The following is an 18,662-nucleotide window of genomic DNA, read 5'->3' as shown; positions in this document are numbered from 1 at the left end:
ACATAAAGTTTATGTATGTATGAATAGGATGCCACTGCTTTCATGCATTTTCTTGAGCAGTTAGTTATAAATAAATCAGTGGTAAATCAGCATTATTATACTATAATTAGAGTACTTAAAAAATATTTAGAGGGACTTCCCTGGTGGTGCAGTGGTTAAGACTCCACGCTCCCAATGCAGGGGGCCCCGGGTTCGATCCCTGCTCAGGGAACTAGATCCCACATGCATGCCGCAGCTAAGAGTTCACATGCCACAACTAGGGAGCCCGCCTCCCGCAACTAAGGAGACTGCCTGCCACAACTAAGAGACACGGTGCAACCAAATAAATAAATAAATAAATAAGAGACACCTAGTTCAAAAAAAAAACAGATATTTAGAGCATTTCCTGAGGGTAAAAAAAAATATTTTAAATGTTTAATATCTGACTCAGAAAAACAAAAAATAAAACCCAGAAAGTCTTTATCACCTAACAAAACTTTGTCGTCATTTCGTTATTGTTATAGTGAAAGACGGGAAGGTTTTCTTTTACCTGTAGAAAATATTGGAGAAAAAATAATTTTGTTGCATATAATTCATGTTTGAATATTCAGAGCAAAATTTGAAATTTTAGGGACAGAGATTGAAAAGACATTGTATTCATTCATATTGTATATGCTTATACGTTTTGCAAACATTATTATTTGTCCTGATAATAAAGCCTATTTGTATTTACTTTTACCTCACCACAAATCCATAGGCATAAATAACATGTTAGCGATATCTAATTTGAATATTGAATGAGGTAAATCAACCCATTTTTCAATAGCAACAAAAATGTAAAGTATAATGGAATAGTTTAGTAAAATGTTTTACTTACATAAGAAAAATTAACAAATATTAAGTGAATAAGTTTTATCTAGGATCATAAATAAATAACTATTTTTTAAAAATTCTCTAAAAGAGCACTGACAAGAAAACAGCAGCCCCAGAAATATGATATACTGAGGCCAGAGCTTTTGGTATTTGGAGATGGAGAGTTTGTTAGGATGCCAGGAAGTTTGAGATCACGTAGGAACAGCATATCCGCCCTGAGAAGGTCCAAAGCCCTGTGTAGATGAGACAAAAGGGAGTGTTTATAAACTACATATATGTGCATTGGATCTTCATTTACACATAGTGTTCTTCACTCCCATCTATATTTTCTTGGGAGGATATAGTCTCATATTTACTTCTGGCTAGCTCACTCCATATGTGCTTCATATTCCCTAAGGTCCATGTCTCATGTCTCATGTTTTACGTATATACACATGATCCCATCATGAAGACCTGTCCCCTGCAACATGCCACCTAGGAAGTTTCCTCTCTAAAATAGTTCCCTGGAGGAATGCTTTTATAATGGTTAAAAGACATTTATTTTGAAAAGAATGGAATGAAAACAAAAAAAAGGTAGTTAAATTATAGATACTATTTAACTTGTGACATGGTCAAATGGTAATCATTAATTGGTTCTGTTTTATGTCGCTTTTATTACTGCCAATCACAGCCAAGTGATCTGAGGAAACATCGGAGAAAGGTACTGTACATTTCTTTGATCTGATTACTAACTGAACATTGTTTTTTCTGAGATTTAAAATTATATTTCTTCTAACTGAAGCATTTTATAAAAAATATTAAAAGTATTTAAGTGTTTTTGAATTGTTTAAATATGATCATAAGAGCAAATGTCTCAAAATAAAATTGTTTATGCTTTCTAGGGTAATGATTAGACTGTGGGGACTAAAATATCCCGATTTCCCACAGAATTTTTAGATCTCTCTTGGTAGAATTAGATAGTTTACTGTCGATATGTAGAACAACAATGATGCTTGTTTTAAAATATAGGTTTTACCATTATTCAGATATATAAGAACAACAAATCAAGAAACAATTGCCAATAAGTGATAGCTTCTTGCTTCTACTTCCCAAGAGCAAGGGACCTGCTTCACTATGCCGGGTCAATGGGAAGCACCAGGTCAGCAGTCAGAAAGAGTGAGAGGAAAGCATGGGAAGGAATGTTTATTGTGGTTTTTGTAGGAATGGAAAGGCAGGGTAAGCAGGTTTAAGATTGGCTAGTTTGAACAATTTCAGTGGGCTGTAGGGTCTAGGGGCTCTCTCTAGTTGTCAGATACCTGGCCAGGGATGATTAAGACAGAGGAATAGTGCCTCCTGGAATGTAAGAGCCAGATAGAGAAGAGGATCTGAGGTACTGATGAAGATGATTTGTTTGCATATGGAAGACACACTCCAGGAACATAGTTACCTATCTCTAGGAATTAGCTAGCCCTGGGATGGGCATTCTCAGCATGGTCTCAGATACTAGAGCATCACAAATACAGAAAATATAAAAATAGAATTAATACACTACTTTACTGCTTGGAATGAAGTCAAGAGAATAAATATTGGGTATAGGAAACAAAATGCACTACAGTTCTGATTCACAAAATGACAACTTGTTAGATGACTGAGAACGGCAGAGCTCAGACTCACAGGATATCAGATGGGACAAATTTCAAAGTTTCAACCTACTATCCAGTACATCAGTCTATTTTCAGCATCTTCAAGATGTGGTGGTCAGCCTATGCCCAAATAATTCTGGAACCAGGGAACTTTTTTTCAATTAAGGGAATCCATACTATGCTTACATGGCCTTAGATTGATTGAATTTCTTTTTATTTTCCATTGTCTATCTTCTTTTAGCATCTTCTCCTGGACACTACCAGTTAGTTCTCAGCTGTCAAATTTACCATGCATAATGTTATTACTATTTTTCTTTGACCTCTTCCACCACTTAAAAGGATTATACTGGGAATAAAGGAAGAAATCTGAGCAGATGATGTAAAAGAATTTCAGTGTGTATAAGGAAAAAAAGATCATAAAGGAAGGTCCCATGCAGAAATATAGCCTCAGGGAATTCAGGGAGTAAAGAGATGATTGGTAAGAAAGGTAGGTCATAAGAAAGAAAACCACAAGTTAAAATTTGTTTTTTATATATATATATATATATATATATATATATATATATATATCAGGGTAAGGAGTTATATGCATGATTTAATTTGTACATCAAAAGGACAAATTAAACTAAGTATTATCAGTTCTATTTTATTGATGAGGAAATTTAGTCTTAGAGTAGAGAAGTAATTAGCACATGTCATTCAACAAATAAGAGAAACCAAGATTCAAATCCATCTCTGATTATGAAGCTTTTCTCCTCCACTTTGTTTATATAGTGTGAGCTCTAAGTGTTATTCAGAGAAATGGTTTGTGTATGATGTTTTTAAGAGCTGATATTTTGGTAAAGTTGGCCTAGTTTGACCCGCCATGTGGAGAGAGGAGGGCATTTTATGAATGTGTTTCAGGAAAACATCTGAAACAGAAGTAATCAGGCTTCACAGAAACAATTGTGGAAAACAATCATGGTTAGATAATGGAATTGTGAAAACTTAAGTACGTATTAGGAAGAGTTTAGAAATATGCTTTATGAGTTTAGATGAGATGTGAGTTTAGAAAGGGTTTTCCATAGTGTTGACATCATGCTGAAAGCAGTTCCTGAAAACAGTTCTGGTGGCACTGTGCTCGTTGAAATGGAGAGAGGAGATCTTATTAAGATGACTGCCTAAGCTGTTAAAAGTAACCTAGGCTTAAATGACAAGAGCCCAGACAAACAATTTCATTACGTTTCTCCAACACATAACGTCTTTATCATATATAACACACTTATGCATAATAGCTTAATGTAGAAACTAGCAAGACATGGTATAGACAAAAGATGAGAACACAGCTTAAACATTTTGTTATAGCCATATTGAGAAATTTCTTTGTCAGAACTTCTAGAACCATATATCTTTTAGCTATGCTTTCTACAATCTGTCTCTCTCTCTCTCTCTGTCTCTCTCTGTCTCTCTCTCTCTGTCTGTCTCTCTCTCTCTCTCTATATATATATATATGTTTTAATGCACAATGGTGCTATGAAAAAATGCAGCATTGTTTTTAAAAATATCTTTATTGTACAATTAAGTTGATTTTTGAAAACTCTTACAGTTCTATATATCTATCTCTGACAAAATTTATGGTATCCTGAATTGTTCTGGACTCTGAACTAAATTCTTTAAAGAAATCCCTTCCATCCCATCTGCTTATGGTGCTCTGTATGCCTTTGTCAATTTTCCCATGAGAGGTAATGAAATGAAAAAATTTGCAGAAATTCTGTTCTTACCTTTTATTATTCTTTCAAAAGAAAGCTTTTTTCTTATAAACTGCAGCTCTTTTTTTAAACATCTGGGAACACATTTAAATAGCCTAATTTAAAACACTTTATCTGATACAGTTATATTTTGCAGAATTACCCAAATAGCCTTGCTTTATTGATTCTCCATTTTCATCAGTTTCAGTTGAAATTTAGAAAAAGTTCATCTGATGTATCGTTTTTGCTTCTAGATTGCAGTGGTAGAAGAAGATGGTCGGGAGGATAAAGCAACAATTAAATGTGAAACTTCTCCTCCCCCTACCCCTAGAGCCGTCAGGATGACTCACACCCTCCCTTCTTCCTACCACAATGATGCCCGAAGGTATGACTCTCCCAGCACACTGCACATTATATGTTCTCTTTCCAAAAATATTCCTCCTTCTTTCAGTATCAAACAGACTACTTAAAATTTATATAAAATTTTTGATTTAAGCTATAATTCTGCTCCCTCTCCACAATGTCACTTGTGAAAAAAACAAATTTTCATTCTGAGATCAAATTTTCAGTTTTAAATTTAACTGTATATTTATGATCTTATTACTAGCCAGTATTTATGAGAATAGATTTTCTACTTTTAGTGGATATTTCCTATTAAAACAGAGTCAGACTACAGGAAGGACTTATTAGAATAGTTACAAAAAACTAAAGAATTCTAATACAAGACTATAAATCTGGCTTCTAGTATAAGGATAATTAAGGTCTGAAAAGTCCATGCTTGTACCCCAATTACTTTTAACAGACAGGTATGTAAATCACCCTATTGGTGCTGCAAGTGCCAGCTATAACAGCTCCTCCTTAGAGAAGAAAAAAAAAAAAAAAACACATTTGCCGAAATATTAAAAGAAAAGTTTACATGGGGAAATACCCCATTTGTCATAGCAACTCTTCATACTGTCCTTTCCATCTGCCTAAAAAATTGAAGCAGATCTCTATTAATGCCATAAATAAGTCTAAGCATGCAATTTACATCTTAAATGTATGTTCTTTCACTGTCATCAATTACAGCATCTCTGAACACTTAACTGATATAACCGAATGTAGTGACTTAACGATTAATACTTTAAGAATCTGTCTTCTAAATAGTATGTGTTTTACAATAAACGGTTTTGAAAACAGAGCTTTCTGTGCCAGCCGACTTTTTTTTTCCTGTTTTGTTTATTTTTAATTTCTAATGTGAAAAAAGTTATTCCAGATTCAAAATTTATACTTACTTTACTCTCAAAAAAAAAGAGTGAAATATATTGTAACATATGAAAAGCAGTAGCTTTTGGAGTTTAGAGAATATGAACTCAGATTAATTTGGATGAATAAAGTTAAATAACTCATCACAATATTGTCAAATTAACAGCTGTAAAGAAGGATAACAGTATCATTGAACCTATCCTATTAATACAGTGTCAAATACATTGACCAGGAATGGAACCTAGACCAGCTTGCTTGGAAATAATTTCAGCTTATCATGTACCTAAAAGAATACCTGAGAACTGTAAGAAAAAATATACAGTGATCACTCGGGTATATGATTTGTTACTTCAAAATCTCACAGGTGATTTAAAATTCAATGAATTAGTCTCCAAAACTGAGAGAGAGAAAGATAGCTAGAGGAAAATCCAGTAAAACCATGGGCTAGAATAGAGCATAAACTTTATTAGCTATATTTAAATTTCTTGTCATAGATCATTATGTTTAAGATCTAAAAATCAAACTCTGCAAGAAGGAAATAGGTAAAGAGTCAAGGGCTAATTTATAGAATTTATAAGTTAATAAACCAACCTATGTTCATTGATTAGTTTGATATTGTATGAAAAATAAGGAAAATATATTTGAGAAAAAAATAAATTTTTCTAGAGAAAACCTGGAGGCTCAGGGCCCTAAGCCTGAGGAAATCACACTTTAATATGGTTAAGAAAAAACATGGGAAAAAAGGAGAAAATAACATTCAGTGTACTTGTTCCTCCTTTCGTACTTTTATCAAGGAATTTAATCTTGTGTACCTTGTGGATGCTACACCAAAGCAAGCAGTTTGTCCTCTTTCGTGTTTTACAGTAGTTTAACTGCCTCCCTCGAGGCTGAAAGCCTTGGGCTTGGCAGTGCCAACAGCAGCCAAGACTCTCTTCACAAAGCCCCCAAGAAGAAAGGAATCAAGTCTTCAATAGGTCGTTTGTTTGGTAAAAAAGAAAAAGCTCGACTTGGGCAGCTCCGTAAGTACGCATGTTTGACTTTCCACTGCCACTCATTTTCCTCACTTCTTAGTATCCATCTGTCTTTCGTTCAATTTCTCATATTTTTATTTTTTTCCTACCTGACAAACTTTCTGTTTTAATCAGCTGTATTTATTAATCCAATACAGCTGAATCAAGCTTGACAAAAGTTTCAAAGGAAGAATATTGTAAAACTTTCAGTCCTTTTAATTTCTCTGTTAATAACAATACCTAGAATTTATGTAATGTTAACACTGTGATAGACACAAGGACCCTCTGAGGCAAGTGATATTACTGTCATCCTTATTTATTGATGAGTAAACAACGTATTAGTAATTTGCAGAACTGAGATAGTTGTCCTAGGGCCATGTTTCAAAACCAGCTTAAAACCATTGAGTATACTGCATAGATGTGTATAAGAGCTTAGCTGTGTGAATTTAAAAGCTTTTCTGTTGAAAAAATTAAGAAGCCTACAAAAAATCCAAAAGAATTCTTTTTAGGTCAGAATACATTATAAAGGGCATAAAATGTAAAAAAATACAAGGTTTCTTTGTTTTAAACTGTCACAACTTTCCACTAACAAACTCAACAACATGTAGGTGGAGAGACAGCGGGAAGAATATGGCAATAGAGATTGTGTTAGAATTAATTATTGTTGGTGACTAATTGAATAAAATAGATCAGTACATTTGAAATGACCCTAGGTAAATATATAAATACATAGATACCTTGTTAATAGATGGATGGATAGATAGATAGATGGATAGATGGAGAGTCTGAAACAAAAAGAATATGTGAGATGTATTTTCTAAAATGATGATATATACACTTGATCTTTTTTTTCTTTGGTGTCTTTCTACATATTTACTTTTTTTCTGAAATCTCTTTTCATCATCTTGGTTATTTATGATTGCCTCTTCTTTTTCCCTGCTCTTCTCCTTCTATTTAATTTAGAACTAGAGTTAAGTTACAGGGAAAAGGATTTAGCTCCTACCTCTAATAGTAAGTGATGAACAGAATGATACAAAGTTCTTAGCACTCCCTTTGGATTCTGAAATAAAGGAATTATTATTCACAAGTAATGTCCCAACCCCTAGACTTAGTTTCCTGCCCTGGCACCGCAAGAATTTCTGAGAATAATATTCTTTTTGCAGATTTACAACCATGATATTGTTCAAAAATATCTTTCCCCACTTCCACAGCATGAAACCCACACAAAACATCAGAAACCATAGGAAACCGATGTTTATAACACATGAGCAGCCAGTTGTGTGATTGAGCGTTACCATCAGGAGAATTAAATCCTCTTTGGGTTTCTCTTTCTCAGGATAGGAACCCCTTAGGATATAAAAAAAGAAAAGTATTATTGCATAAGGAAAGAAAAGAAAAGGTGATTACTTGGGGGATACAAAATGTACATGCCAAGACATTGTTACAAAATTTGTTTTATTTTATTTGACAACTATTCATAGTCAAAATCAAGGTATCCAGGATATAATTTAAAGTCTAGAAAAATATAGAACCTTCTAGAAACTTAGCCTTTTTACCCATTTTCAGTGACTGTGTGTCTCTATGTCAGAACAGATGAGAAGGGAATCAGTTACAATTAGGTTCTTATCAACTCCATCCAAGTCAGAAAATAGCAATAGCTATTCAAGATCACATTATAGTCCTGAGAAGATTTCTGAGCTCTGAGCAATTTTGTTTTACTCCATAGAACAACCGAGTATAAACAAAGCCAGTGTCAGCAGCATAGTAAGGACTACAATGCTGATGAGGAAGACAAAGACAAAAATCTATACCTCTGGAGCTATACAGAAGCTACACTGAGGGTGAATCAAAGCTCCTGGAGAAACCAAAAATAAAGGTCTTTTTTGAAAATAATACTTGAGAAAATAAGAAGAAAACACAGACACAAGTGGGTTTCAGGAATTCATATTTTTTTCCAGAAGAAATGGTACATGGTACCACTAGTGCTTTGGTTGAGGGATATGGACTCATGTTTACTTGTGTCCTGAAAGATGTACATCCAGGTTGTGAGGGGAGGACCATGAAAACTTACCAAACCTAGGGGCTACCACTTAATGCTGCTGATTCACACATCAGAAGAAATTAGGGAAACATCTCTAGTGATCATGATTTTAATATCTTGATCTAGAAAATTCTGACATGGGAGCACTGTCAATGTTGTTTCCTCTACCAATGAAAATAGAAATACAAGATAGGAAATGATGGCATGGAAAGTAATACGGTAGAGTGATAATGGTGTCAAAGAACCAAATTTGAAATTTTGGACCATGTCCCAATATTTAGAACTGTTAAAGAGTTTAGCTCATAAATGCAAAGAAACGTAAGTTAACCTGAGAGTAGCTGTGCTAGATGCCTTTAAATGAAATGAGGTGTGGAAGAAGAAAACTTTCTAAATAGAACTATGAAAATGTTCACTCAATTCCATCAGGAATGACAAACAGAAAGGGAGAAATTCTTAGTAATTCACAGAGAAGAATAATTATAAAGGGGACATTATTTTCCTTATATAACAATCTGAAAAGCTAGGGTAATAAAGTGAACTTCAGTTATGATGAGTCAGTCAATGTGACTGCATTGATAACCACTAACCATGTAGAATCAAATTCAATATACATATAATCTATTTTTACAAATGTGTTATAGCAGAGGCAATATAAATGTGGAAACTCCAAAAGTCAAAGGAAGCAACACATTGAAAAGCATTTGAATAAAGCTAAAAATACTTTAAAGATAAAGTATTTAAAAAGATAAAACATATATATGAACCATGCCTCCTTGAAACTCACAGTTGAATTTGGGGAGAGTGTCCTGGCAGAGGAAATATTCCTTCTAGCAGACTTGGGGATCTGGTTTTAGTTTCTCTTTCTCTCTTCTTTCTTCTTTCATTTTCTTTATATATTACAAGCACCAATATGAAAAGATGCAAAAACAGGTTCGACAATCTCATTGAGCATTGAGGGACACGGAGACAGCACAGCCAGTAAATACCTCTGCTTACTTCCTAGAGCATACAATAGATACAGGATGCAATAACACCCTTTAAAGACTTAGCAGCTGAATAACCACAACTTTTCCCCCCTGAGTAATGCATCCAGATGCAATGCATCTCTGATATTTCCATTAATTTTTTTTTTTTTTTTTTTTTGCGGTACACCGGCCTCTCACCGTTGTGGCCTCTCCCGTTGCGGAGCACAGGCTCCGGACACGCAGGCTCAGCGGCCATGGCTCACGGGCCCAGCCGCTCCACGGCATGTGGGATCTTCCCGGACTGGGGCACGAACCCGTGTCCCCTGCATTGGCAGGCGGACTCTCAACCACTGCGCCACCAGGGAAGCCCTCCATTAATCTTTAAACATGCTCATGTCTAATCTATATTTTAAAGGTCATCATTAATCCTGCCATCTTCCCAAAATATTGACTTATCTTTTCCCTGCCCTTATAATCCAAGCTTAAGTGAGTTGTCCACAACTACTATTTTTACTTCCTCATCTGTCAATCACTTTACAACTTTCCATATCCTGACTTCCACACATAAAATTCTAGAAACAAGTTCAGTTTTAACCAATATGGAAGGAAAGGCTAGATAGTATCAAAGCAATTTGAGGATGGTAACAAACTCACAGCTATATTTATGAAAATGTAAACTTAAGTAGTAGATCTGAAATAGGTGACCTCTTCCTAAAAACAGATTCTAAAAAATTTTGGTACAAAAGCTGTTATTTAACAAATAATAAATATAAGTGAATGGCATAGACATGTAAGAACAATGTCAAAAAAGCCACCAACCAAAATAAACTGATTACTGGAAAAACTGCCCAGACCAAAAGGGGAATTATAAAATTCTTATTTTTATTATTTTTGTTTAGTAATTTTAAAGTTTAAAGAAAATGAATAAACTGAAGGTGTACCTTATGTGAACAAGATATACAAATAAGTAGACCTATTCCAAAACTCACATTTTTGCCTCTGTCTGCTTACTTGAAAAGCAAAACTTCATCCAGAAAAGAGGCACTAACAAGAGGACACCGAAGCCCAAGAGAGTTGATATCTTGAGGGGTGGGACAGGGGGAATGCTGATAATCCAAAGTCATTTATTTATTCCTACTTTGAGTGAATCGCATATGTTGAGCCAATGTGAAGTATAGAGTACCAACCATGGACTTTAGGAAAATGGTTAAAGCATGGCATTGGCATCAAAGAACATTCAATTTAGTGAGACAGGTAGTACATAAACATGGACAACCATTCATTTAAAACAAATCAAAAACTTGAATATGTTTCTGGCCCAGAAAACTTTTACCTGCTACATTGTCTGTCCTATCAAGACAACCATGAACAGGAGTTCTGAACCTCGAGATCCATGATTAGGCATCAGTAATTGGAATCTTGACTGGCTTGACTTTTAATTTTATCTGAAGGCATCAACCTGTTTTGAAACAAAGCAAATTAAATTGTGTTTGAAATAGGCATATCAGATGAAGCTTGTTTGTTTCTTTGACAAAGTTACTTGGTAACAGAACAGGAAAGGCATTTGGGTGAGCTGTAACTCATGACAACCCTGTAGACAAGGTGTCAGAATGGGGCCTGGGTGATGGAAAACTTTGGTGAGATTTATAACTGGTTGCATAGGCCTCCTTTATAGTGATGATAAGTGGAGTGATGCCACCTTGGATCCAGGTTTCTAGTGGCAAGATTAGGATTCACCCTGTTCTTGATCCTCACATCCCCCAATCACTTGGACATGAATATTTCGACAGCCCAGTAATCTGATTTTGGATCACTGATAGGGAAAGAAGTCACAAATGAAAAAAAAAAAAAAAATCAGTGTTCTTCCTTAAAGACTACCTCAAAAAACTGAGATTTGGAAGGTCCAAAAATATCCCACTTTAAAAGTATAACTCTCAGGAGCATTTTTTACAAGAAAAATTTAGAATTTTCAGGTAACTCTAAAGTCAATATATAAGTCAGTAAATTTAGTCCACATTAATAGATGTACAGCATTGAGATAAAAGAAGACTTTTCCATTCTGTTCTGCTGTTGTAAAACAAAAGCCAAGGAATAGTATCCATTTCTGTTTATTACACTTTCGGAGGCATATCATAACCTCGGAAAAAGGTTGGAGGAGAGGATTAAGCTGATGAGGATTGAAATTATGTGAGGAGTAGCTAAGTACAGGGGTATGTTTATTCTCCTTGCTGACCTGTCTGGATGGCTGATTAAGAATATCTGAAAAGCTGTTATGTGGCAGAATCTTTGGTCTTTTTGTTGTTGAGTGAGGGTACAAAACTGTAGCCAAAGTGTTAAAGTTGTAGAAAGATTAACCTCATCTCAGTGTAAGAAAGAGAACACTGGTGAGTCATAATTGTATACAAACAAGCTAGCTTGTCAAAAAATGACTTATTTGTCACTGGAGATGGTCAAGCAGAAGCTAGGTAAATACGAGTAAGAACTGTTGTGGAAGGGGTCCAAGAATTAGAAAGCAGTTGGACTGGATGGTCTTTAAGATCTATTTCAACCCCAGTAATCCTGAATCTATGAAGCTCTAACATTTAAGCCTTAGACCCAGCAACTCTTCCTTCTACAAAATATATACCATGAGTTATTTACTATGAAAATGCATATTATTTTTAAAATTACAGACTTTCAGAATTAGAAGATATCTAAAGATCATGTAGTGAGCCACATTCTGTATTATACAGAAACTGAGATGATTTTAACAATCATCGTGGCAAAGCAGCTGCTTGGTAGGAGAATTAACAGTGGTTCCCAGATGTCACTTCCTGGTCTAGTGCTCCAGACAATATACTCGTGGGACTGTTTCCATCAAAAATTACCTCACTGAGCTCCTAGTCCTGTGGAGCATGTTTGGGAACTTAATGAAATTAAAGACATGATTATTTTTTTCAGAAAGTTTATAACTTCTTGAGGATATTACACACAAATGCATAAAAAGTAAAGAATAATTCAAGGCAATAATAAAAAAGATCACAGAATATATTATAAATTTTCTTATAAAACATATAGACATAATGTCAGTAAAGAGTTCCGATTATTAGTTTTTCTCTCCCTGGATTCTACTAGGAACATCTAAGTGCCGTTTTCCTTCAGAATTGAAAAGGTTAAAGCTTGAGTTTCAAATAGGACCTATCTCTGAAAAAAAGGGTACTGAAGCCACATGAAAGGACAAATTCCAAGGGGAACATGATGGAAAGGAACCTGGCTCTTTTTATGGTTAGTTGGGAAGTGGGTACAGTCTGGGGTCCAGAGTGTGAAACCAAATTATTAATATCAAGCAAAAGAAATGATGAAAATTGAGGGTCAAGTTACCAAGCTGTGGAGAGATTGGAAATGCAGAGATTAGGAGACAGCAAATTGAAGCAGACACAACACAGGAAATGATCTAGGTTCCAGGGTCAAGTATCCAAGCAGAAGTGAGAGTTAGGAGTCAGAGCAATCAAGTACCACGCTTTAGAGGCAGTTTACCAGCTTAGGGAAACGGTAATAGAGAGTGAAGAGGTAGTGATGTTAAAAACATTTGCTACTTCTGGGGGAGTCATCTGTTCCATATGATTTTAACACATTTACTGCCTAGGAAACACCAGCCCTCCCAGGCCTTCAGAGAGTCCTAATAATAATGACTGTAAAGAAAAAAGAACAGATCACACGTGACTACCCTAGCAGATGTCAACAGTGAATGGTAAGCATAAAGAAAAGAGGCATTACAAGAAGGAAACAGAAATCAAAGACAGAGATTTTCAAGAATGGAGAATTGATCAAAATATAGCAAAGCTATGGAAAAATGGTAAAAGCAGAAAAATGTATGTAAATTATACAGGTAGTATCTCTGATTACAGATGTATAAAATGCATATATTGTTGAGTAAAAAAAATAAAAACTACTCTTGCAAATTTCCTTTAAGTGTATATGAGAAGCAATATATTTCAAAGAGACTTTTTTGCCTGATAAATTGCAGTTTTCTTTCCTTTATTGTCATCTGTCAGATTATGTAATGTCGGAATTCTTTGATTTGTTATAATCAGCATAATGAAGAAAATAATTTCTCACTGACAGAAACAACATCAACATTGCACCAGCATTAGTTAGCAAGCACCTTTCTACATGTAAAATTTGGGTGCCTATGCTGGCCTTTACCCCGAAATTCAGATTGTTCCTAGATGTTATGGAACTAGAAAATACAATATAATTTCCCAAAGTATCAATTAGAGATGAGTCATGCTCTGCATAGTGAAAGGGTCTTCTTTTGAAGAAAGCATTTTTTAGCTTCAATTGTGAATGCATTTATTACATACCATTTATGAGCCAGGAACAGTGCCTAGGTGCATCCTCCAGAGAACTAACAGACTAAAAGTCATGAAACAATTAAGTAATCACTTATAAATTCAAGTGCATTTAAAATCAAAATGAGTGGTATGGATTAATACCGAAGTGAGGTCAAGTAGAAGAAAGATGAAACTACTGATCAGCAGCAGATTATAGTCTTAATCTCCCTGGAATTAGAGTTCCCTTTTTAATACGATAACAGGGAACTCTGCGGGAAAAATGGAGACACAGAGCTTTTGCAATGTGGGTTTTGGCCAGAAATTCCTACAGACTTGTACCTTAAGGGTCAACATGAAATATATTATTCTGATTGGAGTCTGAGGCCCAGGCATCATAGAGATATTTGCCTTCACAATCCAAACGAACAGATATCTCCAACGAGTACCATCCAAAGATCTGGGCATATGAAGGTCCTTCCTCAAATTCCTCAGCCTGGGTCTTAGGTAACCTCACAGTCTGTAGCACCTCTCTTGAAATTCTCTAAAACCTTCCTTCTGGTGCCTGGGAGAGGTTGGGGCTGGCAATGCCATCCGGGCAGAACACCCTCACCCAAGACCTGGACCTGTGTAGGTCAAGTCTCTAGAAGAATTCAATTTTTTTTTTTACCTTTCAGACCCTGTAACTAGCCAGGAAGGCAGTGCCATCTGGGCAGGGTGCCTAATCCAACCAAACCATGTGCACCTGTGTCCCTGTTTCTCCCTAACTCCCTACCTCGTATCTGGGGTTGACCAGATGCCTTAGGAAGCCCAGAGACTTGCCTATGGGGTTGTTCTGGACCAGTGGCCTGACCCTGGTTCAGAAGGATGGTCTAACAATCGAATCACTCACTCCTGCTGTTAGAATGGTATCATATGAGATTGGACCACACTAGATTGTCATCCCACTAATTTTGGGTTACTCAAAATGTCTGTATAGAAAGGGGTTGGAAAAATATTTGACTAGGCCCCTCACACCCTAAAAGTTATTCTGTCTCAAACACTTCCAAGTCCTTGACAACCTCACAAAAGAGAGTGTGCCTGAGTGATAGAGTGCCCAGAGAACTTCACTGAGGACATGAAGTTTGGCTTGGGCTTTTGCATATGCAAGCACTAGGGGGCCACTGACAAGGTGATAAGCAATTTATTATCTGAATGTACACTGGCTCATGGGACTCGAGCCTTCTATGCCTGAGCACTTTATGCCATGAGACGGATGGAGTTAATGATGCTCTCTCCATATTCCTAAGGGGTCTCCTGGAGAATAAGTAACCCTTAGCGTCCACCAGCCAGTGTTTCTCACTGGGGACTCTCTTGCCATTTCAAGATGGGCAAACTAAAGAATTTTCTACTCATTGAAGGAAGTTTAGATTTCTTGTCTCCTACCTAATATATATCGGTTGCACTTTGCAGTCATTGTGACATCTAAAAATGTGGTCCTCTTCCTCCATCAACATATGCAAATATTTACATTCCCTCTGGAAACTGCTACTGTGTCCAGTATAGAACCACTACTATATAGCACTGCTGAACAGGAATATAATGCAAGCCGCAAATATAAGTTACATATGTAATTTTTAATTTTCTAGTAGCCATATTAAGATAAGTAAAAAGAGACGGGTGATTAATTTTAATAATGTATTTTATTTAAACCAATATAGAAAAAATTATTATTTCAACATGTAATCAATACAAAATTATTAATTAGATATCTTATTTTCCTTTTTTTTGGTACTAAGTTTTCAAAATCTTTTGCATATTTTATACTCAGAGCACTTAATTTGGACCAGCCACATTTCAAGTACTCAATGCAATATGTGATTAATGAATACATTGGTCTAGATGAGTAGATATTCCTAAAGTCCACACAGCCATGGGATCCCACTGATGCCTAGGAAAAATTGAAGCAGACTCTCACCAGATTTAGATAATCATCCACAGAGTAAAAGTGTTCATAAGCTGGTTTGACTGAGGTCATCCTACCAGTTAGCTGGTCAGGTGGTTGGAAAGACGAACCTGGGATTTATGGGGCAGATGGATCAGTTCTATGAAAGAATGTTTTTCTCATCTAGAAATGTTTTATTTGGGCTTAAAAAATGCACATAATTAGACTTTTGCTCCTGCTTAAGGGTACGGTTCTACATATGCTGCTTAAAAATAATTTTGCCTACTTTGGCCTTAAGTGTCATTTTCTATTGGCATTTTCAAACAGGATGTGTCGACAATTCTTTATTAAATTCTCTTCACAGGATATTAGATTTTGAAGTGCTCAGAGTATTTCCAAGCTCCTCATGCTTTTTATTTTTATAATTTTATTTATGAGAAGAAAAGTCTAATATCTACTTTTTCTGGGTCTAGTTTTGACTCACAAAATTCCTCTAGAGCTCTCTTTGTTTCTCCTCCAGAGTGTTAATTTTTTAAAAAACTGTTCTTTTCTCTAATTAAAATGTTGTGTTCTTGAAAAAAATTTAAATCATAATTTATATGTTCTTTGCTCAGAAGGGCAAAAAGCCTGGTTCATTCAACCGTGTAGTGGTTGAAAATGTCTCATTGTTTATAGAATGGGTCTACTCATCAATCTCTGTGTCCCCATCTGGACTGATCAAGAATTTTTAACTTTTTTTTTTTTTTAAGAATTTTAAACTTTTAAGTGAATCATTATTCATTTCCATTTATGTTTCAAGAGAACAATTTTATTGTTGATTGCAGATTGTGAATAGTAATTTATGGGCATACAGTAGGGCAAGTATACCAATGAGAGAAATAAAATGAAAATATTCACTCACTGTGCATAATGGAAATTCCCACATTTAAAAATGTTTCCTGGGTTTCCCTGGTGGCGCAGTGGTTGAGAGTCCGCCTGCCGATGCAGGGGACACGGGTTCGTGCCCTGGTCCGGGAGGATACCACATGCCGCGGAGCGGCTGGGCCCGTGAGCCATGGCCGCTGAGCCTGTGAGTCCGGAGCCTGTGCTCCGCGACGGGAGAGGCCACAACAGTGAGAGGCCTGCGTACAGCAAAAACAAGTTTCCCAAGAGTACTTTAGTCAACTAGTGGATGACTTTCCTAATGATACCAACAACGAAAATCATTCACAATAAAAAGTTCTTTAAGTATTAATTGCATACGTGCATAATTGAATAAATTTCAGTCCTCAAACTCTGAATCCCTGAATAAGATCTAGACAGCAATCAATGTGTTTTCAATTAAAGAGGACTTTCTTATAATTATCCAGTTCAGTAACAGAGTTAGTAGGCTATGAGATTAACTTATTTATATCAATGATCCAGAATTAATAATACTGAGTATTTAAATTATTAAATGAATTATGAAAAATAATTACAACAAAATTATCCTTAATAGTACTTATTTACTGATATATTGGTGAATGTTTTTGTGTAGACTTTTAAGAATTAGTATTAGCTTAAATCTTTCTACTTAATCTTGAGCTTAAATGGAAATTTAAATCTCTTCCAATTAAAATGACTTAAAAATAATGAGCATTTTTCATTTACCTTGACTTCATGTTTTTCACATAGTAAATAGCAAAGAGAAAACAGAACCCAGGATTAAGTTCTCATTTTTCAATTACAACAGATAATTTATGAACAATGATATGTTTAAAGATACTAAATAATTGCTTTGTAAAATGGTTTGATGCCCAACACACTTTCCTTTCTTCCTTCTTTTATTCCAAGGTTATATATATATATATTGGATATATCCCAAAGCCAATAAAACTGACACTACATCAAATAATTTGTGACCCACTAGGTAAAAACAAGTCTTACCAGGATCTTTTGAAGAAAGATTTAGAATTTTTTCAGGTATTATTATAGAAATTACAAAACAAAACAAAGCCTGCCAGAACATAGGAAGTTCTGGAAGTTACGTTGGTACTGAAGGATATAGGAGTCATCCAGGTGAGCAGAAGAGGGTTCCAGAACAAGATACAGAAAGTTTTGGTAACTCAGCAAATGTTTCTCCATTCTCTCAACTTGGAATTGAAGACATACACCTGAGTTTCTGCTCATTGGGCTATCATTTATTTCATTATATATGAAAAATTTCACACGTTTCAAACATCGAAAAAAACCTCACACACTGCACAGTTTTTTCATTTTTCGTAAGGAAAAGTAGACCTCATAGCTTTCAAACTATATATTCAAGTGTTTGTCAGTGTACAGGCTACATGTATTATGTTGCTACTAGGTGCAATTGAATGGTCTACCAAGAGGTACCTTTTATTTTTTTCATCGTCTCAGCGTATGTTTATGTATGTACCCATGCCATTGAATGCATATTGTGTTAGAAATACAAAGGCAGGCCAAAAAAAAAAAATGTAATACTAAACAATTGCTCAAATAAACTTTTAAAAATTTAATTTCAGAATTGACACGATATATCCAACCTAATATGAATAGTTACTTCTTCACAGGAGGCTTTATGGAGACTGAAGCTGCAGCTCAGGAGTCCCTGGGGTTAGGCAAACTTGGAACTCAAGCTGAGAAGGATAGAAGACTGAAGAAAAAGTAGGTTTGGAGATTTTTTTTTTTCTGACTTTTACTTAATTTGTGTCATTGTTTGTGGGGAATTGAAAAGAGAGTAATTGGAAACAAAGCAATAGACAGAGGCCAGTAGTGTCCTGGTCTTCCCTAAAACTATTTGGTGCACCAGTTTCATGGTTATAATGGGCTAACTATTAAAATAAAAATCTTTGGCCCATAGTAGAAGTAAAGTTTTTTTCTAGAGATCATTTATTTCAAAACTCAAATATATTTAAAATATTTAAATGTAGCCTTACAAATAATGTAATATTCCATTTGATGTTAAATTCTACTGAATTGGTATG

At 35.3% G+C, this 18,662-nt stretch overlaps 1 protein-coding gene across 4 annotated transcripts in view; it reads left to right on the top strand.

The window, feature by feature from the left end:
* Positions 1-18,662, top strand: part of PPFIA2 (PPFI scaffold protein A2) — a 473,386-nt gene that overhangs the window by 391,578 nt on the left and 63,146 nt on the right. For all 4 annotated transcript variants that reach the window (XM_027107099.1, XM_027107100.1, XM_027107097.1 and 1 more), the window contains exons 18-21: positions 1,523-1,552; positions 4,456-4,586; positions 6,311-6,465; positions 18,249-18,342. In XM_027107099.1, coding sequence (XP_026962900.1) covers positions 1,523-1,552; positions 4,456-4,586; positions 6,311-6,465; positions 18,249-18,342 — 410 coding nt within the window. The remainder of the gene's footprint in view (positions 1-1,522; positions 1,553-4,455; positions 4,587-6,310; positions 6,466-18,248; positions 18,343-18,662) is intronic.

This window comes from Aethalodelphis obliquidens, unplaced genomic scaffold (genome assembly GCF_003676395.1).
Source record: "Aethalodelphis obliquidens isolate GAN/ISIS:26980383/991018 unplaced genomic scaffold, ASM367639v1 scaffold8, whole genome shotgun sequence".
Classification (NCBI taxonomy): domain Eukaryota; kingdom Metazoa; phylum Chordata; class Mammalia; order Artiodactyla; family Delphinidae; genus Aethalodelphis; species Aethalodelphis obliquidens.
The sequence above is the reverse complement of the archived record's forward strand: the minus strand, read 5'-3'. Positions and strand labels throughout refer to the sequence as shown.